This window comes from Rhinatrema bivittatum, chromosome 5 (assembly GCF_901001135.1).
Source record: "Rhinatrema bivittatum chromosome 5, aRhiBiv1.1, whole genome shotgun sequence".
NCBI classification, from domain to species: domain Eukaryota; kingdom Metazoa; phylum Chordata; class Amphibia; order Gymnophiona; family Rhinatrematidae; genus Rhinatrema; species Rhinatrema bivittatum.
This window is the reverse complement of record NC_042619.1, coordinates 368813491-368838169: the sequence shown is the minus strand read 5'-3', so window position 1 is coordinate 368838169 and position 24679 is coordinate 368813491. Positions and strand designations below refer to the sequence as shown.

Genomic DNA, 24679 nt, shown 5'->3' with positions numbered 1-24679 from the left:
GTTTCTTATCAAGGCACCCTCACCATCTCTGTTCCAATTGGCGAGGCATCTACATAAAATATACCATAGTTTAGCACTTACAACTATATTCCAGTCATGGAATTCTAGTCTGATTCTGAAACCTTTTACTGGATCATTATACAGATTTCTAAAAATATTGTGCATGAGCTTTTGAAACCAAAGAGGTCCCTTCTTCAGAGGTCATATCAGAGACATTCTACACATCTGAAGAAGGGACATATGTGGTCTTGATAGCTCATATATGACATTTTTGATAATGATTAAATTGATCCAATAAAAGCCATCACAGACTGCAGAGAATCCAGTTTGATCTAGGAGTCATACAGCTACTAGATCTCTGTGTTACAAATTCCAATCACTAGACTGAAAATAAAATGCGTTTTCTACCTTTAAGGCCGATTCAGTAAAGTCCGCGGGAGAGCGGACGAACACCCGCTCTCCCAGCGCGCACCGGCCACTTGCTGGTGCGCGTGATTCAGTATGCAATTTAGGTGGTGCGGTAGAAACAGGCAAAAGGAGGCGCTAGGGACACTAGCGCGTCCATAGCGCCACCTTTTAGCCCGGAGCGGCGGCTGTCAGCGGGTTTGACAGCCGACGCTCAATTTTGCCGGCGTAGGTTCTCGAGCCCACTGACAGCCACGGGCTCGGAAACTGGACGTCGGCAAAATTGAGCGTCCGGTTTTTGGCCCGACAGCCGCCGGCCCATTTTAAATTTTTTTTTTTTAAACTTTTTTTACACTTCAGGACCTCCGACTTAATATCGCCATGATATTAAGTCGGAGGGTGCACAGAAAAGCAGTTTTTACTGCTTTTCTGTGCACTTTCCCGGTGCTGGCAGAAACTAGTGCCTACCTTTGGGTAGGCGCTAATTTCTTAAAGTAAAATGTGCAACTTGGCTGCACATTTATCGTGCGGTATCGCGCGGGCATACCTAATATGGCCTTCAACATGCATTTGCATGTTGAGGGCTCTATTAGGTGCCGCGGGTTGGACGCGCGTTTTCCTCCTCTTACTGAATAAAGGGGTAAGGGAAAACGCGCATCCAAGGGCAGGTTAACAGTGTGCTCCGTCGGAGCGCACTGTACTGTATCAGCTTGTTTGTTATCTGAGATTTGTCTCTTTTTCCTGATGTCCTTGTCTGCCTTCTCCTAATACCTTTTCCAGGTTCCCCTTGCTATTTTACTTTTTCTCTTTCTCTTGTCTTCAATTCTCTGCCCCTCCTCAGCATCTATCTTTCTCTGTTTCTCTCTTCTCTGCCTCTAAATGTTTTCTTTTTCATCATCACTCACTGTTTCTGTCCTCTCACTTCAGAATTTCATCCCTCCTTCTCCTCAATCCTGTTCTTCATCTCTCATCCTCCAATTCTTCCTGTCCTAACATTCACATCCCCTCTCTCCCCTCCATTGTTCGTCTTACTCTTCATCTCCCCTGGATTGCTGCTCCATCAGTCTTCTGCTTTCTAGCTCCCTTTTTGTCTAACTGCCACCCCTCTCTCACACCACTTCCCAGCATCCCCATATTGACTTTCTCACCTTCTCAACCATTTCATTTTACTCATTTCCTCTCACATTCTCTTATCCCCTCCAGTTTGTCTCCCTGACCCCATCACATTCTCTCTGATTCACCCTTCTGGTCATCTCCTTGCATACTCTTCCTCCCTCCCCCACCCAGTATCCCCTGGCTTTCTATCGTATATGCTCCCCCATCACTTTTTACGGCTCTCACACCTCAACCTTTTCCCCCCTCATCACCCCTCTTTCTTTCTCTTAAACACTTTCTCTGGATCTGACACTCTCTCACCTCCTCCGCTTCCATTACAACTGGCTCTCTTGCACCTCCTCACAACCCCATTGCACTTCTGTCTCTTTTCCCATCACTAGCTCTGGCTTTCTCTCTCACACCCACCATCGCAATCTCTGCCCCATCCTTACCCCCATTTCTGGCTTTCTTCACCCCTGTCACCACCTCTGGCTTTCAGAGAGATCTTCCCCATCTGTTTCTTTCAAGCTCTTGTGCTCCTGCACCTCCCCCCCATCCACACACATCCTCTCATCTCTCACGATTCTCTTGTACCTCATATGCTGGTTCTCTTTCATTACCTCAGACAGTTGAAGTTTTCTTTGTTGATTTCAGGGAGATGGATGAGGATACTGCATTCATCTCTCCTCATGCTCCTCTCAGCATTCAACTCCTTCCTCGCATCCCACAAATATTTATCCTCTCCCACCACCCCCCTCTCACACCACTATCATTCACCTCCTCTTCCCTCAAAACGTTTCAGCATTTACCTTCTCTCCCTCCCCATCAATCACTTACAGCTCCATGATTGTGCTCTAGTATGCCTCTTTTCTCCTCTCCAACTCTGCCCTCAGATGAATCCTGGGTTCAAATGAATCTATGGCTGTGGCTGTAACTGTCCCAGCCATTCCCCTCCTGTTGAAACAGAGTAGGAGGGAATGAAACTTACATACTAACATAGTAATGATGGTAGAAAAAGACCAAATGTTCATCCAGTCTGCCCAGCAAGCTTCTTATGGTAGTAACTGCCAATCTGTTCAGGTTACCCCCAAGCCTTATGTTAAGTGTAGTGATATTAAAAATAAAAACCAAGCAACTGTCAAACCCATAACAAAATTACTGCTAGCAACATTTTTACAGGGTGAGCACAAATCCTAGTAATTCATACAATATTGCTGCTTGAATGTGCTTTCCTTCTGGACTTGGCCATAGAAGCAGTCCTGCGCTTTTCCCCTAATGTCTGTGTATTAGTACCCTGGACTGTAAAAGCAAGTGTTGGTTGTTGTGTAAATTCAATTCCCTTTGCCCCCACATCATCATTGAAGCAGAGAGCAATGCTGCAGTTGCATCAAAATCATGTAAGCTAATTGGTTAAGGGTAGTAATCCCCATGTCTTCTGTTAGGGTAGTTGCTGCCACTCCATACTGGTTACCCCTCATGCGCACCCTTCTCTTTATTTCCAATTCTAGCCTTTAGGGATTGATATTATTCATCCCATGCTTTTTAAAAAATGTGTTTACTGTATTTGTCTTCCTTCACCATCTCTTCTGGAAGGGCATTCCAGAAATCCACCACCCTTTCTATGAAGAAATATTTCCTGACGTTGATTCTGAGTTGTCTCCCCCCCCCCCCCCTCCCCCCGAAGTTTCATATTGTGACCATAGTTCTACTGTTTGCTTTCCTCTGAAAAAGGTTTGAGGAACATTCATCATTAAAACCTTTCAGGTATCATATCTCCCCTGGACTTCCAGGCTATACATATTTAGATTCTTCAGTCTCTCCTCATAAGTCTTCCGTTACTGACCCCACACCATTTAGTTTGTTCCTCTCTGGACCGCCTCTGTCCTTTCTCTATCCTTTTTGAGATACGGTCTCCAGAACTGCACACAGCACTCCACAGTACACTAAGGACCTGTACAAGGGCATTATCACCTTTTTATTCTTACTGGCTATTCCTCTCTCTATGCCGCCCAGCATTCTTCTGGATTTAGCTATTGTTGTTGCGCCTGTCAGTCTCAGACGGCTGTGACCTCTTATGCTCACCTCTTTTCTTCCAGCACCGTCAAGTCTGGGCAGAATGGCGGTCTCTGCGAGTCCCCATCTACCTGTCCGGCGTTCCCGAGACAGCGTGGATGCTGCTGACCGCCATCTTGGATCTGGAATTACTTAGGCGTGCGCGCAAGGGCCTCCTTTGTACACGTCATGGCGGGAACCTCGGGGGCAACCCCTCCCGATGACTCCAACCCACTATTGTATTTAACCTGACTGGCCCTTGCCCTCTACGAGTTAGCAAGGAGTTCCGTCTTGCTGAATCCACCTCCTTTGAGGGCTTTTTCTTCCTGACTTCGTCTTGGCATCTAACGCTCTGAGTACCCGCTCCTCAGGGGCTCCCCTGCATTCCCGGCTATCTGCTCCTCAGAGGGCCTTCCTGCCTATCTGTGACCAGAACTGCTTCTCAGGTCTCTCTCTCTCTCCTGGAACCATCTATAGTGAGTACCTCTACTGACTTCTACTATATGAACTGTACTGAGGATCTCCCGCAGTATATCCCGAGCCTCGGGCCACTACCGCCTTTCCTTCAGTAGAAGTTATTCAGCATTCCCTGCGCTACAGAGTTTTGACTCACCAACTACAGGAGCCACTTCCGGGTTTATTTATTTATTTATTTAAAAGCTTTTCTATACCGTCGCTCAGTGGTGTACCATCACAACGGTTTACATATAGGCACGAAATAGGTTTGGTTGGTTTCTAAGTTATCCATAGGGTGCCAATATTATACGGTTACATAGATCAATAATATATTGTAAATGATAAGTGGATTGGGGTTACTATTTGTCTGATTAATGAGATAATCATATGAGAATACTGTTTTAATTTAATATTTAATTATGACTAAAATAATAAAATAATCAGTTCAGTTTTTTTACAGGTGACATTCGCCTGAATATTTTATTGTTATTCAGCATCTTCACTGTGAAATGCTTTTTTGTAGAACCAGGTTTTTAGGCTTTTTTTGAAAAGTTTCAGTTCTTTCATTAGTCTTAGCTCAAGTGGTAATGTGTTCTATAGCAATGGACCTGCTAAGGATAGTGCTCTCTCTCTAACTTGTGTCAACTTTGCTGTTTTGACTGAGGGTATGGTTAGTAGTGCTTTATTGGCAGACCTGAGATTTCTTTGAGGGACATGCAGACGTAGTGCAGTGTTTAGCCAGTCATCATTTTCGTCATTTATTAGTTTATGAATTGTGCATAGTGTTTTGTATTGCACTCTTTGTTCTATTGGGAGCCAGTGTAAATCCTCAAGTGTTTGGGTGATATGATCTCTCCTGCCTTTTCCACTGATTGTGGTATATGGTAATCCTAGGAAAAGTGTGTTACAGTAGTCCGTGCTTGCAAATATTAGTGCTTGTAGTACTGTACGAAAGTGTTTTTGAGTTAGTAAGGGTTTTAGTCTCCTAAGGACCATTAGTTTGGCATAGCCTTCTCTTACTTTTAATGATATGTGTTGCTTAAGGCACCTCTACCAGTTCTTCAACATCTACTGTACAGACATCCTCGGCATACCCTGCTTCGCAGGCCACTACCGGATCTGTATTCCTTAGGTACCTACACTCGTCAGAGGGGATCCCCGGTGTACCACGCTCCATAGCCTCTACCGGATCTTCTCATCTGTGGCCTTGCTCTGGGAATTCCCCATTACTCAAGACTGTACTAGTACATCTCCAACTCTGTGAACATTACTTTTTCCTTCCTTCTTAATAAAGTCTCTACTTCTAGCTGTGTCCCATGCCACTGAGAATACGCCTGCTGACGATGAGGCTCACAGGGCTCCTACCTGTGGGCGGAGTCACCTCTCATCTCAGCCCAGGGTTCACATTCTTACAAAAACATAACAGATTGCTAACTCCATGGACCCGGCTCAGGTCTCAGCCATCCAGGCCATCCCTGGCCTGGCCCAGCGTCTGGCTGAACAGCAAAGGACTGGAGACTCTGACTAACGCCTTCAATCAGCTAAATTGTCGACTGAACGCTGCCTCTCTGCCTGACAAGGCTACCGCCTCTTCACCTGCTGGACCTGTAAGACTTTCTGTGCCCTTGCCTGCACCCACTCGTTTTACATGTGATCCCTTACTATGCAGAGCCTTCCTGAACCAGTGCTGTATGCACTTCTCTTTACAGCCTACCTACTTCCCAGATGTAGTGGCCAAAACTACATACATCCTGTCTTTTTTAGACAGGAAAGCGCTGGCCTGGGCTTCTCCTCTCTGGGAGCTTAATGATCCAACCCAGTGATTTGACAGGTTTCCTTACTCTCTTTCGTTCTGTGTTTGATGATCCCGCTCATAAGACCGTTGCTGGATCTGCACTCCTACACCTCCAACAAGGTACCAAACCTCTGACTGACTATGTTATTGAGTTTAAAACCTTGTCTTTCGAGTTACTATGGGACCTGAGTTGTTTGAGGACTATTTTTCCAGAAGGTGTGAACTATCACATCAAAGACGAATTAGGAGTGCGAGAGCTCTCTAATACCTTGGACTCCCTCATTGATCTTACAGGACGAATTGACTGTCGTCTGCGTAAGAGGTCGCAGGTGGTAAAGAGTCCTAAGAAGATGACACCAGGAGCTCCACACTCTCGTCCAGCACCGGTTACACAGACCATGTCCATACCCAGTATCGAGGAGGAAGAACTCATGCAATTAGGCCGCAGCCACCTAACAGCCAAGGAGAGGCATTATCATAGAAAATTAGGTCTCTACATGTACAGTGGACAACCTGGCCATGCAGTTCTCTCCTGTCCTATCTGGGAAACTCGCAGACCTAGGATCCGCCGGAAGACTCCTCCTAGGTCTAACTTCTCCATCTCCTCCACTGACTCTTCCAGTCTCCATCATTTCAAATACTCTTGAATTCCACACTCTAGCCTTGATGGACTCCGGTGCCTGGGGAAACTTCATACTCAGACAACTCGTAGAGCACTTACGAATCCCCACAGTCCGGACACCTACGCCACTGCTGCTATCATCCATACATGGCAAACCACTTCCCAGTGAGGTCTCTTATTCTACTCAACCTATTCGTCTCCGCATGGGGTCGCTCCACTCAGAGACCATCTCTTTCCTTGTCTTGGATAAACCTATGTACCCGGTAGTACTTGGAATACCATGGTTACAGACGCACTCAACCCAGTTTGATTGGAGCACTTTGGAACTATCCCAATGGGGAAGAGATTGCCATGGAAGATGCCTTCAAGTGGTCACTCCCATGCCCTGCCTGGCCACTACTACCTCCCTTCTGAGCCTGCCTCAGCAATATTCATCCTATCAAGACATGTTTTCTAAAAAGGCAGCAGATACTCTGCCCCTTCACCAATCCTTTGACTGTGCCATCAACTTAGTACCTAACTCTGAACCTCCCAGAGGAAGAGTGTACCCACTTTCTCTATCAGAGACCCAGGCTATGTCAGCCTATATTCAAGAGAACTTGGCGAAGGGTTTCATTCGGCCTTCTAAATCTCCAGCCGGAGCCGGATTCTTTTTTGTGGGTAAGAAGGATGGATCCCTTCGCCCATGTATAGACTACTGAGGCTTAAATGAGATCACCATGAAGGACCGCTATCCATTGCCATTGATCTCTGAACTCTTTGATCGGCTCCAAGGGGCCAAAGTTTTCACAAAGCTGGACCTCAGAGGGGCATATAACTTGGTCTGAATATGCCAGGGTGATGAATGGAAGACAGCATTTAATATCCACTTTGGCCATTTTGAATATTTAGTCATGCCCTTCAGCCTTTGCAACACCCCAGCTGTATTTCAGAACATGATGAATGAAATCCTCCGGGGGACATGCTGTACAGCTGTGAGATAGTATATCTCGACAATGTACTGGTTTTCTTTCAAAACCTACAGAGTCATTAAGTAGACGTCGCTAATGTTCTCCAAAGACTTCGGGATAACCACCTATACACTAAATTAGAGAAATGTTCCTTCCATCAGGAATCCTTTCCATTTCTAGGCTATGTGGTATCCAGCCAGGGATTTCAAATGGACCCCAAAAAACCAAAAGCATCCGCGACTGGCTCCAACCTACTGGTCTTAAGGCCTTACGAAGATTTCTCAGATTCACAAACTACTACAGGTCCTTTATTCATCACTATTCCACCTTGACCGCACCTCTTACAGCCATCACATGGAAGGGAGCCAATCTCTCTCAATGGTCTACAGAAGCTGTTGACGCCTTTCAGAAACTGAAGGAGGCGTTTGTTCAAGAACCATGTCTATGCCATCCAGATCCCTGACAACCATTCATTGTCGAGGTGGATGCTTCGGACGTCGGAGTTGGTGCTGTCCTTAGTCAACACAGTAACACCTACACTTTACATCCCTGCTCCTTCTTCTCTCAGCATTTCTCTCCTGCCGAGTGGAATTATGGGATAGGAGACAATGAGCTAATTGCCATCAAATTGGCATTCGAAGAATGGCGCCCATGGCTCAAGGGTGCACAACACCAGATAACAGTTTACAGGACCACAAAAATCTTGAATTCCTGCGTCATGTGCAATGCTTGAACCATAGACAAGCTCGCTGGTCCCTATATTTTAATCAATTTGATTTCATTTTGAAGTATCGTCCAGTGGACAAGAATATCCGGGCAGACGCTCTCTCCCATTCCTTTGTTCCAGAGGATGACCCAGACACACCACGACATATCATTGATCCTACCCGGGTACTTCTCTCAGCCACACACACGGTTCCAGCCAGAAAGACAGTGGTGCCTCACTCTCTCAGGAAGAAGATCCTCAGATGGGCCCATGATTCTCTACTTGCAGGCCACCCTGGACAATCCAGAACACTCACCACCTTACAACGATACTATTGGTGGCCCTCTATGAAAGAAGATGTACGGGCCTACGTGGAATCATGCCCTACCTGTGCAAGACAGAAACCTCTGGTCGGCCATCCCTGGGGACTCCTCCAGCCACTGTCCGCTCCTAGTGAACCATGGACACACATTGCCACGGACTTTATTGTCGATTTGCCCTTGTCCGACGGCAATAATATCATCTGGGTCACAATTGACCGCTTTTCTAAAATGGCGCACTTTGTGGCATTACCCAGCTTACCATCTGCCCCGAAATTAGCAAAGTTGTTCATCCATCACATCTTCCGTCTACATGGCATGCCAAAGCACATCCTCTCGGATGGAGGGGTTCAATTTACGGCTAAGTTTTGGAGATCCCTGTGCAAGAAATTTGACATCTCATTGGATCTAACATCAGCTTATCACCCACAAGCCAACGGTCAGATGGAGAGAACAAACCGCACGCTAAAACAATTTCTCCGGGCTTATGTTAATTCCAGACAAAGCAACTTGCTTCCCTGGGCTGAATTCTCATCAGTCTGCTTCAACGGGGTCATCACCTTTTCAACTAGTTTACGGATGTCAGCCGCTACCTCCACTACCAATGCCACTATCAGTAGCTTCCCCTGCAGCCCAGGCATCTGTGCAAGAATTACATCAGTTGTGGGAACACACAAAAGGACTTCTCCAGAAGGCTGGACAACAGGCCAAGAAGTTCTATGATGTACATCACAGAGCCGCTCCACAGTTTCAACCCAGAGACAAGGTATGGCTTAGTACCCGCTTCATCTGCCTTAAACTGCCACCGGTTCGATTTGCGCCAAGATACAGAGGACCTTTTTCAGTTCTCCGCCGCCTGGGTCCAGTCACGTAATGTTTGAAGCTACCACCGGCACTCAGAATACATAACGCTTTTCACATCTCTCTTCCGAAGCCACTTGTCAGAATTCTCCAGGAAGACACCTGAACCCCAGTGTCTCACTGCCGAAGATGACAACAAGTGTAAGACATCCTTGTTGTAAGAAAACATGGCAGACGGTGCCTGCATCGTCAAGTCTGGGCAGATTGGCGGTCTCTGCAAGTCCTCGCCTACCTCTTCGGTGTTCCCGAGACAGCATGGACGCTGCCGACCACCATCTTTGATCTGGAATTACTTAGGCGTGAGCGCAAAGGCCTCCTTTGTACACGTCATGGCGGGAACCTCGGGGGCATCCCCTCCAGATGATGTCAACCCGCTATTGTATTTAACTTGACCGGCCCTTGCCTTCTACGAGTTATCAAGGAGTTCCGTCTTGCTGAATCCAACTCCTTTGAGGACTTCCTCTTCCTGATGGTCTTGGCATCTAACGCTCTGAATACCCGCTCCTTGGGGGCTCCCCTGCGTTCCCAGCTATCCGCTCCTCGGAGGGCCTTCCTGCCTGACTGTGACCAGACCTGCTTTTCAGGTCTCTCTCTCTTTCCCGGAACCATCTATAGTGAGTACCTCTACTGACTTCTACTATATGAACTGTACTGAGGATCTCCCACGGTGTACCCCGAGCCTCGGGCCACTACCGCTTTTCCTTCAGTAGAAGTTATTCAGCATTCCCTGCACTACAGAGTTTTGACTCACCAACTACGGGAGCCACTTCCGGGTTCCAGCATCTCTTCCAGTTCTTCAACATCTAATGTACAGACATCCTCGGTATACCCTGCTCCACGGGCCACTACCGGATCTGTATTCCTGAGGTGCCTACACTCGTCAGAGGGGATCCCCGGCATACCCCATTCCGCAGGTCACTACCGGATCTTCTCATCTGTGGCCTTGCTCTGGGAATTCCCCATTGCTCAAGACTGTACTATTAGATGTCCAGCTCTGTGGACATTACTTTTTCCTTCCTTCATAATAAAGTCTCTACTTCTAGCTATGTCCCACGCCACTGAGACTATGCCTGCTGACGTTGAGGCTTACGGGGCTCCTCCCTGTGGGCGGAGTCACTTCCCTTCTCAGACCAGGGTTCACATTCTTACAAAAACATAGCAATTGTCTTGTCATATTGCTTCGCCACCTTCAGATCATCAGACACTGTCACCCCAAGTGATATCACCTTCTCCCAGTCCATGTACATTAGTCTTTCAACCCCTATCACATACAGTTCTTTTGGATTACTGCACCTCATATGCATGTCTTTTCACTTCTTGGCATTTCAAGACAAGTCTTTTACCACTCTTCAAGCTTTTTTAAATCACTTTTCATTTCCTCTACTCCTTCAGGCATTTCCACTCTGTTACATATCTTAGTATCATCCAAAAATAAACAAACTTTACCTTCTGTGCCTTCTGCAATGTTGCTCACAACGATATTGAACCGAACTGGTCCCAAAACCGATCCCAGTGGCATTCCACTTAAAATGGTTCTCTCTTCAGAGTATGTTCTATTTAACATTGCATTTTGTCTCCTGTCAGTTAACCAGTTTGTAGTCTACTCTACAACCTTGTCACAGAGTCCCAAGCTTCTCATTTTATTCATGAGCCTTCTAAGCGGAACTGTATCAAAAGCTTTGCTGAAATCCATGTAAATCACATTGAGCACTCTTCCTTGATCCAATTCTGTAGTCTCCCAATCAAAAAAATCAATCAGATTTGTCTGACAAGAGCTTCTCCTGGTGAATTTATGCTGCCTTGAGTCCAGCAACCCAACGTATTTTAAATAGTTCACTATTCTTTCCTTCAGCAGAGTCTCCATTAATTTTCCCTCCACCGAGGTGAGGCTAACTAGCCTGTAGTTTTCAGCCTTCTCTCTGCTCTCAGAGCAGAAAGGTGAAGCGGGACCACCACAGCTCTTCTCTAGTCACAAAGCACCACTCTGATTTCCAGGGATCTTTTGAACAGCAGATCCACCAGAATATCTGAGCTCCCTCAGTATACTGGCATGTACCTCATCCAGCCCCTTGGCCTTGTCCACTTTTAGTTTTCGTAGCTGTTTCCATACATTCTCTTCTGTAAATGGAGTTTCATCTGCCACACCCCCATCTTCAGTATTCTCAACCAGCAACGATCCTTTTCCAGGGTTTTCTTTTGTAAATACCGAACTGAAGTATTTGTTTAATATTTCTGCCATTTCTTCGACTCTCTCCACACGTTGCTCTTTGTCACCTTTTAATTTCACTATACCACTTCAGGCCTCCCTTCTTTCTCTGATATATCTGAAAAATGTTTTGTTACCTCACTCTACCTCTTTGGCAATCCTTTCTTCTGTTGCTCAGGAGGTGGACCCTTGGGCCAAGGTGGGGTTGATGCTACCCGTAGGGCAAGCCCTATGGGTCCCCACCATTGGCAGGCGGAGCTGGCTGATTGATGGAGGCCGGCTGGAGCTTCGCTAATACCAGCCCTCGTTCCCCGCAGGTTGAGCCCTTGGGTACCAGGGCCAGCTGGACTTAGGTGGGCCTCCACCTGAGGTCTTCTTCGTGACAAAGAAAAATCCCGCTCCAGCGGGAGAGGTCGAAGGTTGAATTAACCCTTTTGCCAGGTTCTCTTGGATATAGTCTATCATAGCACAGGTCTCAGGCTGTCCTTGAGGAGGTGTGGTACCTGGTAGACGTTCGATAGGGCAATCAAACTTATGGAGAGGCAGAAGGATATCAACCTTCTGCTTTGAGAAGACATCCTCGAAATATGCGTATGGAGCTGGGATGCCAGAGGTAGTGGTCACAAGAGAAACTGTAGGAGGTGGTACCACCTTTTTCAGACAAGTCTGATGACAAGCTGGGCTCCATTCTGTGAGCTGGAGAGTTCCTCAGTCAAACTGGGGGGAGTGACGCTAGAGCCAAGGTAATCCTAGAACCACCAGGTGAATAGATTTTTCTAAGACGAGGCGTTCCACCTCCTCTTCATGGAGGGCATCGGTGAGAAGGCGAACTGGCTCAGTCACCAAGAAGATTTGGCCGAGCAACGGCTCACTATAAATGGAGGCAATACATAAGGAAGTTTCCAGGGAATGGGTAGAAATACCTAAGAGTTGTACTAGGTCCTTGAGAATAAAGTCCCCCCATGCTCCAGAGTCTGTCAGAGCAAGGACAGGGAAGGAACGGGAATCCCATGTTAAGGTAACTGGGAGAGACAACTGGGGGGCCGCTGAAGTAGGGCCTAGGTCCAGGACCCCTACTGAACTTAGACCCGGAAGTTTCCCGGACGGACTGGACAAGTCTGGAGACGGTGACCGGGGGTTCCACAATATAGGCATAGGCCCGACAGCCTCCGCCGGAAGCGCTCCTCCGGGGACAAACGCCCACGGCCCAACTGCATGGGCTTTTCTGCTTTAGAGATAGGTGGGGTTCCGCCGGAGGCGGGACCCATGGTGGCTAGTGAGTGGGAGCGCTCCAAGTTGGGTCATCTGGGTTTCCAAGCCTCCAGGTGGCACTCTTGGAGGCGATGGTTGATGTGGCCTGCCAAGTTGATAAGGTCCTCAAGGGAGGACAGGAGCTCACGGGCCGCTAGTTTGTCTTTGAGCTGGGAAGATAGCCTTCCAGGATTCAATAGTGTAATTGTACAAGGCCTGTTGACCTTGCTGCAGATGAAGGAGGTTGGTGCTTGCCACAGCCTGCCGTCCAGGATCATCAAAGGTCCGACGGAAGACAGCCACAAAGTGAGATAACTCTTGTAGGAGCGAGTCCAAATGCTCCCACAGAGGAGAAGCACATGCCACGCCTTACCCTCCAGTTGAGACAGGATGAAGGTAACCTTCGTGAGTTCATCTTGGAAGATGGATGGCTGCAGAGCAAATTGCATGTAGCATTGGTTGATAAACCCTCTGCAGAGCTTGGAGTCCCCATTGAAACGAGGCGGAGCTGGTAGGGCCAGCAGAGCCCTGGAAGGTGAGGGAGATGCTGTTGGCTGGCTGGAGCTCGTACCGGAAAAGGGTGACCTGATTGAGCATAAAGTCAGGTGTGGAGACGCTCAATGGAGGAGGCCAGTGCCTCGAGAAACTGCTGTTACTCTTGCACCTTGGAAGCCAGTCTTGGGATGACCTGGAGGGTGAAATGCTCCACCGAGTCCATGGCCTTGGAAACCTGTTGCGCAGGAGGTAGACCCTTGGGCCGAGGTGGGGTTGATGCTACCCGCAGGGCAAGCCCTACGGGTCCCCACCATCGGCAGGTGGAGCTGGCTGATTGACGGAGGCTGGCTGGAGCTTGGCCAATACCAGCCCTCGTTCTCCGCAGGTTGAGCCCTTGGGTTCCCGGGCCGGCAGGAATTTAGGTAGGCCTCCAACTGAGGTCTTCTCAGGGACGGCGAGGAAGTCTACCAGGAGTCAGCAGCGGTAGTAGGAATAGGTGGTCTGATCTAGATGACGTGGAGTTCCGGAGGCCTGGGCGCCAATGACAACAGGAGGCAGACAGAGGGTGCCCAAGTAAGAACAGGCCAAAGCCTGAGAGGCCAAGTCCAGAGTGAGTTCAAGAGGAGCATCATGGAGCAGACTGAAGTCAGGGCAGGCGGCAGGCAAGGAAGAGTGGCAAGACAAGCGCAGATCAAAACCAGGAGTAGGCTGGAGAATGGTCAGGCAAGGCAAAAGTCAAACCAGGAGATGGGCAGGAACGTAGTCAGACATAGCAGAGCTCATAGCCAGGAATCAATCAGTAGCGTGGTCAGAAGAAGCAGAGGTCAAAGCCAGGTATCAATCAGTAGCATGGTCAGATGAAGCAGAGGTCAAATCCAGGTATCAATCAGTAGTGTGGTCAGACGAAGCAGAGGTCAAATCCAGGAGTCATTCAGTAGGGTAGACATGGAACACAGGAGCAGGAACAGGAACAAAGATGAAGCAGGAAAAAACCAGGAACACGGAGGAAATGCAGGAACAAGCAACTAAGCACACGACTAGCGTGGAGACATGTTGCCAAGGCAAGGAAGCACTGCCTGGGCCCGGTCTTAAGTACCGGGACCCAGTGACGCCATCATCCCGGGTCGCGGGTTGATTTCCCGCCACTGCCCCTTTAAAGAGAGAGCTGATGTGCGCGCACCTAGGGAGGGGCGCGGCACGAGATGGCGGTGTCTCCCCGTGGACCACGCGGGGAGACCCGCCATGGAACTGAGACATCCGCTGCGGAGCTGGGAGCATGGGGAGCGGCCTGGACATGGAGGCGGCTGCCCATGACTGCAAGAGAGGCAGAACCAGGTGCTGGAGCAGGCCCGTGGCCGGCACATGCAACATCTTCTGCTTGACCTTTTGCTTTCCTGATTTCTTTCCTCATCTCCCTTAGTTTCACCAGGTATTCTTCCCTGTTCTTCCTCTTTTTGCGATCCTTTATACTTCTTGAATGCTGTCCTTATTTCAGCAACCTCTTTCTTCCTCTTTTGTTTACTTTTCTAACATATTGATTTGTTGCCTGTGTAATAGCACATTTTAATTTCGGCCACTGTTGTTCCACCTCACCCATTTTCTCCCAGTCTTATAGTTCTTTCTACAAGATCATCCCAATTTTGACAAAGTCTGTATTTTTGAAATTCAGAATTTGGGTTTTCATATGACTTTTCTATATCTTATTTGCAATATCAAATCATACCATCTGATGATCACTGGTGCTCAAATGGGCACCTATACAGACATTAGAGATATCTCCATTTGTGAGCACTAGGTCAATTAACACACACTCCCTCATGGTTTCCAATACTATTTGTTTGAGTAGAGCCCCTTAAAGGGTATCCACTATCTCCATACTTCTTGTAGATTCTATGGAAGGAATATCCATGAGAGACAATCCCGGGCTGAAGAAAACATAAAAAAAAATGAAAAACATCGCCATGAAACTGAAAATGAGAACGGAGGGAGTCCTCAGAGAGGGAATGAGACCCGCCCACAAAATGACATCATCATGCTAACGGCAGAGCCGGTAAAAGACGCCGTTACATCGGGCGTTGCGCGCCGGGCGTTGCGCGCCGAAGGGGCGCGACAAAGGGGCTTTCCCCTTTGTGCTCCCCTTCGTGCTAACTTTCGTGCTGTGTGTAACATAAGTTAAGGTATGTTTTGTAGTTAAATAACCTCTAATAAGCTGTTTAATAATTTTGCTTTTACATTCGTAAGTCTATATGTTCTATGTATTTGACTAAGGAATTATATTTCCTGCTTGTTCATTTTTCATTGTAAACCGGCCTGATTTGCATTTTATGCAAGAAGGTCGGTATATAAAAATTAAATATAAATAAATAAATTCAATTCTATATATGGCAGATTGAAATCTCCAATGAGCAACACTTTTCTCTTCTTTCCCACCTTTTGGATGTCTTCGACCAGATCTCTGTCCAGCTCTTTTGTTTGAGTGGGAGGACTGTAGACCACACCCATATAAATGGAAGCACCATCTTCTTTTTTTAGGTCGGCCCATAATGCTTCTTCTCTGCATCACTTCCCTTGCATGTTTGAGGGGTTAAAGGGGCACTTAGAGAAGATAAGGCCATCGGGGAAAGATTAAATGATTTTTTTGCTTTGGTGTTTACTGAAGAGGATGTTGGGGAGATACCCGTACCGGAGAAGGTTTTCATGGTTAATGATTCAGATGGACTGAACCAAATCATGGTGCACCTAGAAGATGTGGTAGACCTGATTGACAAACTGAAGAGAGTAAATCACCTGCACCGGATGATATACACCCCAGGGTTCTGAAGGAACTAAAAAATGAAATTTCAGACCTATTAGTAAACATTTGTAACCTATCATTAAAATCATCCATTGAACCTGAAGACTAGAGGGTGGCTAATGTAACCCCAATATTTTAAAAAGGCTCCAGGGGCGATCCAGGAAACTACAGACCAGTTAGCCTGACTTCAGTGCCAGGAAAAATAGTGGAAAGTGTTTTCTTAATATCAAAATCACAGAACATATAGAAAGACATGGTTTAATGGAACAAAGTCAGCATGGCTTTACCCAAGGCAAGTCTTGCCTCACAAATCTGCTTCACTTTTTTGAAGGAGTTAATAAACATGTAGATAAAGGTAAACCAGTAGATGTAATGTATTTGGATTTTCAGAAGGTATTTGACAAAGTTCCTCATGAGAGGCTTCTAGGAAAAATAAAAAGTCATGGGATAGGTGGCGATGTCCTTTTGTGGATTACAAACTGGCTAAAAGACAGGAAACAGAGAGTAGGATTAAATGGACAATGTTCTCAGTGGAGGAGAGTGGGCAGTGGAGTGCCTCAGGGATCTGTATTGGGACTCGTACTTTTCAATATATTTATAAATGATCTGGAAAGAAATACGATGAGTGAGGTAATCAAATCTGCAGATGATACAAAATTGTTCAGAGTAGTTAAATGACAAGCAGATTGTGATAAATTGCAGGAAGACCTTGTGAGACTGTAAAATTGGGCATCCAAATGGCAGATGAAATTTAATGTAGATAAGTGCAAGGTGATACATATAGGGAAAAATAACCCATGCTATAGTTACACAGTCAGGTTCCATATTAGGATCTACCACCCAAGAAAGAGATCTAGGGGTCATAGTGGATAACACATTGAAATCATCGGTTCGGTGTGCTGCAGCAGTCAGGAAAGCAAACAGAATGTTGGGAATTATTAGAAAGGGAATGGTGAATAAAACGGAAAATGTCATAATTCCTCTGTACCGCACCTTGAATACTGAGTACGTTTGTTATGAACGCTGGCCGCGGGTGTTCCCCGCGAGCAGGCTCACTGACTCACCGCAGCTGTTTTCGCTGACGCGGCAGGACGCTGCCGTCAGCCTGCCCACGTGGCCCGGAGGCCGCCTGCATCTCTCCTCCGCTCCGCGGTCGGAGCCGCAGCCTTCTTCGGGGCTGGGAGTGCCCCCCGACGTCATCTGCCTCTTCGCGGTGTTCAGGCCGCAGCCCCGGGCTGGAGTAGTGGCTGGAGCCGCCCCCGGGGCCTCCTGCAGCGGCTGGAGCCGCTGCCGACGTTGGAGCCTGCGTCCAGGCTCAGTCCTGCCTCTGTTTACGCTCCTACGCGACTACGTCAGTGCAGGCCGCTGTCCGCGGTCCTGCACAGCTTCCTGCACTCTCTCTAGGCGCGCGGCCGCATCTTCCTCTACAATTTAAAGGGCCAGACACAGGAAGTGTCTTGGCCCCACCTTTGGGACTATTTCCTGTATCAGCCCTATAAAGGGCTGCTCCGTCAGTTCTTCAGTGCCTTGCATTGTCATGAGTCTTCGCTCTGGAGGCTCCTGCCTGCCAGAGCCTGTGTAAGGTCGTCTTCTCTCCGTGGAGCTCCGCACCTCGTCCATTGTGCCATGTTCTGTCTTCATGCCTGAGGTCCATGTCCAGGTGTCTTCGTGATCTCCTTTGTCCTGGTGTTCCTGCCTTCCGTGATGTTCCTTCCTACTCCATGTCTCGTCTTCGCTCTCGAGCCTTCTGGTCCGGTAGGCCGGGGGTCCCTCAGATGCAGTACTCCTGAGAGGACTAGCCTGCCGGTGGACGGTTGTCCTGTGCTCCAGATGTGTCTTCCTGTGCTGTCCGCTCCCGTCGTGGTCCGTGACTAGCCTTGGGGCTGTGTAGGGCGTGTAACAGACAGGGTGTTCCGCGACTCAGTCCCGTGGGTGGCCTGAGTAGGGTGCCCTGAGAGACAGTGCCAATGTCCATGCTTCGTGTTGCCTTCGTGGATGTCAAGAGTTTCGTCCCTGGATGCCATTGCATCAGCCATGTGTCTTCGTCCCTGGATGCCATTGCATCAGCCATGTGTCTTCGTCCCTGGATACCGTTGCATCAGCCATGTGTCTTCGTCTGGATGCCGTCGCATCACTCCATAGTCATGTCTTCATGTCAAGGCCCATCTGCCCTCAACCTCAGGCCAGGCCTGCTGCTCCATGCTGCTCGCAGCAGGTCCGAAAGGGCCCGGAATGGTCGGAGGACCATTCACCTTCCAACATCCTCAGATGTTGGCCATGGGAGCTTGCCGGCCTGGCCAAGGGCAGATTGTTCAGCCATGCGGGGCCACCGTCAACCCTTGGGTCGTCTCAGAAGGTCTGTGTCAGGCTGAGGCCCATGGGCACACTAAAACACCGTTCACAACAGAATGCAAGGCCATGTGCCCGACGGTGGTGTCCCGCCGATGGATTCGCCTTGTTCCACAGTCTTTTCTCCATGTCCTGGACTGTCTATGGACCGGAAAAATTTTTCAGGATGTTCTGTGTACGACCTACTGGAGGTGCCAGTTTGCCATAGTCACTACCTGCTGGAGGTGCCAGCTGTCTGGATTCTTTTTTAACGACCTGCAGGAGGCGCCTGCTCCAGACTTTTTTTCATCTTGCTGCCAGGTTGGGGTTTTACGACCTGCAGGAGGCGCCTGCACCCCCACTGGTTTTGCTGGTTTTCTCTTGCGCGCCCTGGGTTCCCTCCCCCAGGTCTTCTTGGTATTTCTGGGTGCTTTTTGTTGGTCCTTGCTTGTTGCTCGTTTGTCTGTCTTGTATTGTCCGTGCTGTGTGTGTTGGTTGCTTGTTTGTTTGTTTTCCTCTTGTTTTCTTTCCTGCTTGTTGGGTTCCGCTTGTGTGTTCCCCGTCCTCGTTACCGTTCCCTCGTTTCCCTTCCTTGCTCCTCGCTCTTTGCTCTTTTGCCCTTCGCTCCTTTGCTTTCCGCTCTCTCGCTCTTGGCTCTTTCGCTCATTGAGCTCCTTCGCTCCCCGCTCCCTTGCTCTCTGCTCCTTTGCTCTCCGCTCCCTTGCTCTCTGCTCCTTCGCTCTCTATTCCCTTGCTCTCTGCTCCTTCGCTCTCTGTTCCCTTGCTCTCTGCTCCTTCGCTCTCTGTTCCCTTGCTCTCCGCTCCCTCGCTCTCTGTTCCCTTGCTCTCCGCTCCCTCGCTCTCCGTTCCCTTGCTCCCTCTTTTGTGTTTTTGTGTTGTCGGTCGCGTGGTCACCGTTCGCTCGGTCGCTGCTCGTGCGGTCACCGTTCGCTCAATCGCTGCTCATGCGGTTACCGTTCGCTCGGTCACTGCTCCCTCGGTCCCGTGTTTGCTTGGTCCCGTGTTCCCTCGGTCTCGTCTGCCTCTCGGTCTCGTGCCCTTGGTCTCTGGTCGTGTCTCTTGTTTTTCTGTGGTGTGTTCTGTTTTGTCTTGTTCTTGTCTGGTTTCCTGTGGTTTGTCTTCTATGTTTCTGCTGCTTTGCCTTGTTTTGTTCATACTGTCCCTGGAGTTACCAGCTCACATTTTTTGGGACCCTCGAATACCTCCATCCGGTATGGACTGATACCCTTATCCTTGAGCTGTTGACAGGAGGCTTGAGGAAGGGAGGCTTTGAGGAGGGGGTACTGTTATGAACGCTGCCCGCAGGTGTTCCCCGCGAGCAGGCTCACTGACTCACCAACTCAAGGCAGCTATTTTCGCCGACGCGGCAGGACGCCGCCGTCGGCCTGCCCACGTGGCCCAGAGGCCGCCTGCATCTCTCCTCCGCTCCGCGGTTGGAGCCGCAGCCTTCTTTGGGGCTGGGAGTGCCCCTGACGTCATCTGCCTCTTCGCGGCGTTCAGGCCGCAGCCCCGGGCTGGAGTAGCGGCTGCAGCCTCCCCCGGGGCCTCCTGCAGCGGCTAGAGCCGCTGCCGACATTGGAGCCTGCGTCCAGGCTCAGTCCTGCCTCTGTTTACGCTCCTACGCGACTATGTCGGTGCAGGCCGCTGTCTGCGGTCCTGCACAGCTTCCTGCACTCTCTCTAGGCGCGCAGCCGTGTCTTCCTCTACAATTTAAAGGGCCAGACACAGGAAGTGTCTTGGCCCCACCTTTGGGACTATTTCCTGTAACAGCCCTATAAAGGGCTGCTCCGTCAGTTCTTCAGTGCCTTGCATCGTCATGAGTCTTCACTCTGGAGGCTCTTGCCTGCCAGAGCCTGTGTAAGGTCGTCTTCTCTCCGTGGAGCTCCGCGCCTCGTCCATTGTGTCATGTTCTGTCTTCATGCCTGAGGTCCATGTCCAGGTGTCTTCGTGATCTCCTTTGTCCTGGTGTTCCTGCCTTCCGTGATGTTCCTTCCTACTCCATGCCTCGTCTTCGCTCTCGAGCCTTCTGGTCCGGTAGGCTGGGGGTCCCTCAGATGCAGTACTCCTGAGAGGACTAGCCTGCCGGTGGACGGTTATCCTGTTCTCCTGAGCCGTCATGTCCCAGATGTGTCTTCCTATGCTGTCCGCTCCTGTCGTGGTCCGTGTAGGCTGTGTAGGGCGCATAATGGACAGGGTGGTCCGTGACTCAGTCCCGCGGGTGGCCTGAGTAGGGCGCCCTGAGAGACAGTGCCAATGTCCATGCCTCGTGTTGCCTTCGTGGATGTCAAGAGTCTCGTCCCTGGATGCCATTGCATCAGCCATGTGTCTTCGTCCTGGATGCCATTGCATCAGCCATGTGTCTTCGTCTGGATGCCGTCGCATCACTCCATAGTCATGTCTTCATGTCAAGGCCCGTCTGCCCTCAACCTCAGGCCAGGCCTGCTGCTCCATGCTGCTTGCAGCAGGTCCGAAAAGGCCCGGAATGGTCGGAGGACCATTCACCTTCCAACATCCACAGATGTTGGCCATGGGAGATTGCCGGCCTGGCCGAGGGCAGATTGTTCAGCCATGCGGGGCCACCGTCAACCCTTGGTTCAGCTCAGAAGGTCTGCGTTGGGCTGAGGCCCATGGGCACATTAAAACACCGTTCACAACAACATTTCCGGTCGCCGCATCTCAAAAAAGATATAGTTGCAATGGAGAAGGTACAAAGAAGGGTGACCAAAATGATAAAGGGAATGGAACAGCTTCCCTATGAGGAAAGCCTAAAGAGGTTAGGACTTTTCAGCTTGGAGAAGAGATGGCTGAGGGGGGATATGATAGAGGTGTTTAAAATCATGAGAGGTCTAAAACAGGTTAATGCGAATCAGCTATTTACTCCTTCGGATAATAGAAAGACTAGGGGGCACTCCATGAAGTTATCATGTGGCAAATTTAAAACTAATTGGAGGAAGTTCTTTTTCACTCAACGCACAATTAAACTCTGGAATTTGTTGCCAGAGGATGTTGTTAGTGCAGTTAGTGTAACTGTGCTTAAAAAAGGATTGGATAAGTTCTTGGAGGAGAAGTCCATTACCTGCTATTAATTAAGTTGACTTAGAAAATAGCCACTGCTATTACTAGCAACAGTAGCATGGAATAGACTTAGTTTTTGGGTATTTGCTGGGTTCTTATTGGTCTCTGTTGGAAACAGGATGCTGGGCTTGATGGACCCTTGGTCTGACCCAGTATGGCATGTTCTTAATGAAACAGAGAATATCATAATGCTTCTGTATCGCTCCATGGTGCAACATCATCTTGAGTATTGTGTTCAGTTCTGATCACCACATCTCAAGAAAGATGTAGCAGATTTAGAAAAGGTATAGAGAAGGGTGACCAAGATGATAAAGAGGATGGATGATTCCCCTATGAAGGAAGGCTAAAGAGGTTATGACTCTTTAGCTTGGAGAAGAGACGGCTGAGGGGAGATCTGATAGAGGTCTATAAAATAATGAGTGGTATAGAATGAGCAAATATTAATCAGTTTATTCTTTCAAAAAGTACAAAGACCAGGGGACACACAATAATGTTACTGGGTAATACATTTAAAACTAATAAAAGAAAATATTTTTTTTACTCAACACATAAATGTTCAACTATTTGAAAATTACCTCCCCTTTTACAAATGATTAAGCATCATCACTGTGAAAATAATTTTCTGATTTTTTTTTATTTTAATATTCAGGTAAAACCAATATTTTAAAAACTGAAAACGGGCAAGGGATGAGTCCTTCTAAATTAGATTCCTTTGTTAAGACTTTGGAAGAAGAAAGGGATCATTACAAAAGAGAAACTGAGAACCTGATTAAAATGTTACGAAGCAGAGGCTCCAGTCAGAGGCTTAGCCCTTCACGAGGCCGTGCACGAGTCTGTTCTCCAACTTTCCAGGTCAGTGTGCTGTAATGCCATGTTCATTTGAAAAGAAAAGAAACAGTGAAATGTTTGAAAGCATTAGCATAAAATATAAGGCCATTAGAAAATTGCAGGAGTGTTAATTAACATGGAAAATATTCTGATATTTCCCATGCTTTTCTGAATTTCTTATATTTTACAAACAATGTGCTGATTTGTTTTCTCCTTTATTGCAACTTTGTTTCTTTTGCAAATAGCATATGCCTTTGATTAAGCTGTAGGGTGTCTGCCTGCAGTTTTCCCATAGGTTTTCAGATAATTTTCCATAGTTTCCAAGGGATCTTGATAAAAACCTTTGGGATGAATTTTAAAGAGTTGCACACATAAATATTAGCATATATACACGTAAGAAACCTGTACTTGCGTAATCAGTATTTTTTAAAAGGTGAAAGTGTGCAAGTACATTACATTTCGCATGCACATATACAGTACTCGTATAAAAAAGGGGCGATCTAGGGATGTTCCAGGGAAAGGCCAACAGTTACACAGGTAAGTTGCTATTTTAAAAGACACTTACACACATACATTTGGCAGTTTATTCATGTAATTTTATACCTGCTAATTATCTGCCACAATACCATGTGAACCTAATCCTTACTGCCTCCTGCAACCGTTTGAAAATGTATAAAAATGTATACCTAACTTAATATTGCTATAACTGTAATTTTGCTCATAATGTCTATGTTAACATACTTTATTCCATCGAAACTTGTAAACAGTTATGATGGCGAAACCGAATGACAGTATATAAAACTCTATAAATAAATATTAGACTAGATTATTATGTAGTACTAGCTAGTAGGGATGTGAATCGTGTGATCGATCGCCTTAACGATCGATTTTGGCTGGGGCGGGAGGGAAATCTGATCGTCATGGTTTTTTTTGTTAAAAAATTGTAAAAAATCGTAAATCGGGGGAGGGCGGGAAAACCGGCACACCAAAACAACCCTAAAACCCACCCCGACCCTTTAAAACAAATCCCCCACCCTCCCGAACCCCCCCCAAAATGTTTTAAATTACCTGGGGTCCAGTGGGGGGGTCCCGGCGCGATCTCCCGCTCTCGTGATGTCGGGTGACAGGAACCAAAATGGCGCCGGCGCTACCTTTGCCCTGTCATATGGTAAGGGCAAAGGGCCACCGGCACCATTTCTATTAACGCAGCCGTGGCCCGAGAGCGGGAGATCGCGCCGGGACCCCCCACTGGACCCCAGGTAATTTAAAACATTTTGGGGGAGTTCGGGAGGGTGGGGGATTTGTTTTAAAGGGTCGGGCTGGTTTTAGGGTTGTTTTGGTGTGCCGGTTTTCCCGCCCTCCCCCAATTTACAATTTTTTGACGATAAATCGGGGGAACTGCTATTGTATCGCGGCTCTAACGATTTTTGACGATTTAAAATATATCTGACGATTGTTTTAAATAGTCAAGAAACGATTCACATCCCTACTAGCTAGGTGGGAGGTCTGGGTGAACTTGGGGTTCAGGCTAAAGAATCAGGAAGGTCTCAGTGATATGGAGAAGGACTGGGTGAACTGATGGAGTAATTGGTAAATTGATGAATTCCAATTATGTACTCATGTATTAAAATATGCGGGTTTTACACAGATAAGTTCTACTTTATTTTCATATGTAAAATATTTGCATGTACATTTTTTAAATAGGTAGAAAAAGTACATGTGTTTCAATATTTGAACATACATATGTGTGTATCTTCTGGGGTAAAGATATGTGTATTTTACAATACGCGCTTATATGCTCCGGTTATAAAATACTATCGTAGATCTACGTGTGGGCATATATGCATGTATATACTGCCGCACATAGTTGTTTGAATGTTTAGCTATTCATTGTAGTCATACCCTATGGAGGTAATTTTCAATAACCTGCATTGTCAAAGTATGTGGGCTGTTTTAGTTTACTTAGCTCACTTTCATTGCACTGGTTCTAAAAGGGAAAGAACCCATATTGTTTCCTCTTGAACATGAGCAGGTGCAAAGTAAGCATGTTAAAAGGTCAGCTTTCTTATCGTCCTTCTATACCAGTCCAGATTCATGGGTTATCACGAGGACACACCTTTTTCCTGTTAGGTGCCCCGGCCCTTGGGGAGCCTGGCCAGGTCCCCTCACCTGCATGGGCAGGAACCCCATTGAGACGTCCCCCTCCATTGCCGCAGTCTAGCATGATCTGCTGCTGTTGCGGCCTGCTCATGGTGCTCCTGATGCCGCCGCCACCGGAGTGATCCTCTGGCCCCCTAAGCATGTGCGCTCATGTGCCTGGGCCAGATTTAAAGGACCAGCAGTGGAAAAGTTCCCCATGGTCCGGGATGATGCCACCTCCTCTTTGCCTCAGCAAAAGGTCCAGCTCCCTGTGAGTGCA

The 24679-nt window shown here is 47.9% G+C and overlaps 1 protein-coding gene across 1 annotated transcript in view; it reads left to right on the top strand.

Moving 5' to 3' along the window:
• Positions 1–24679, top strand: part of TSGA10 (testis specific 10) — a 607624-nt gene that overhangs the window by 108683 nt on the left and 474262 nt on the right. Inside the window, exon 5 of the mRNA XM_029604773.1 lies at positions 22082–22284. Within this exon, the coding sequence (XP_029460633.1) occupies positions 22082–22284 (203 nt within the window). The remainder of the gene's footprint in view (positions 1–22081; positions 22285–24679) is intronic.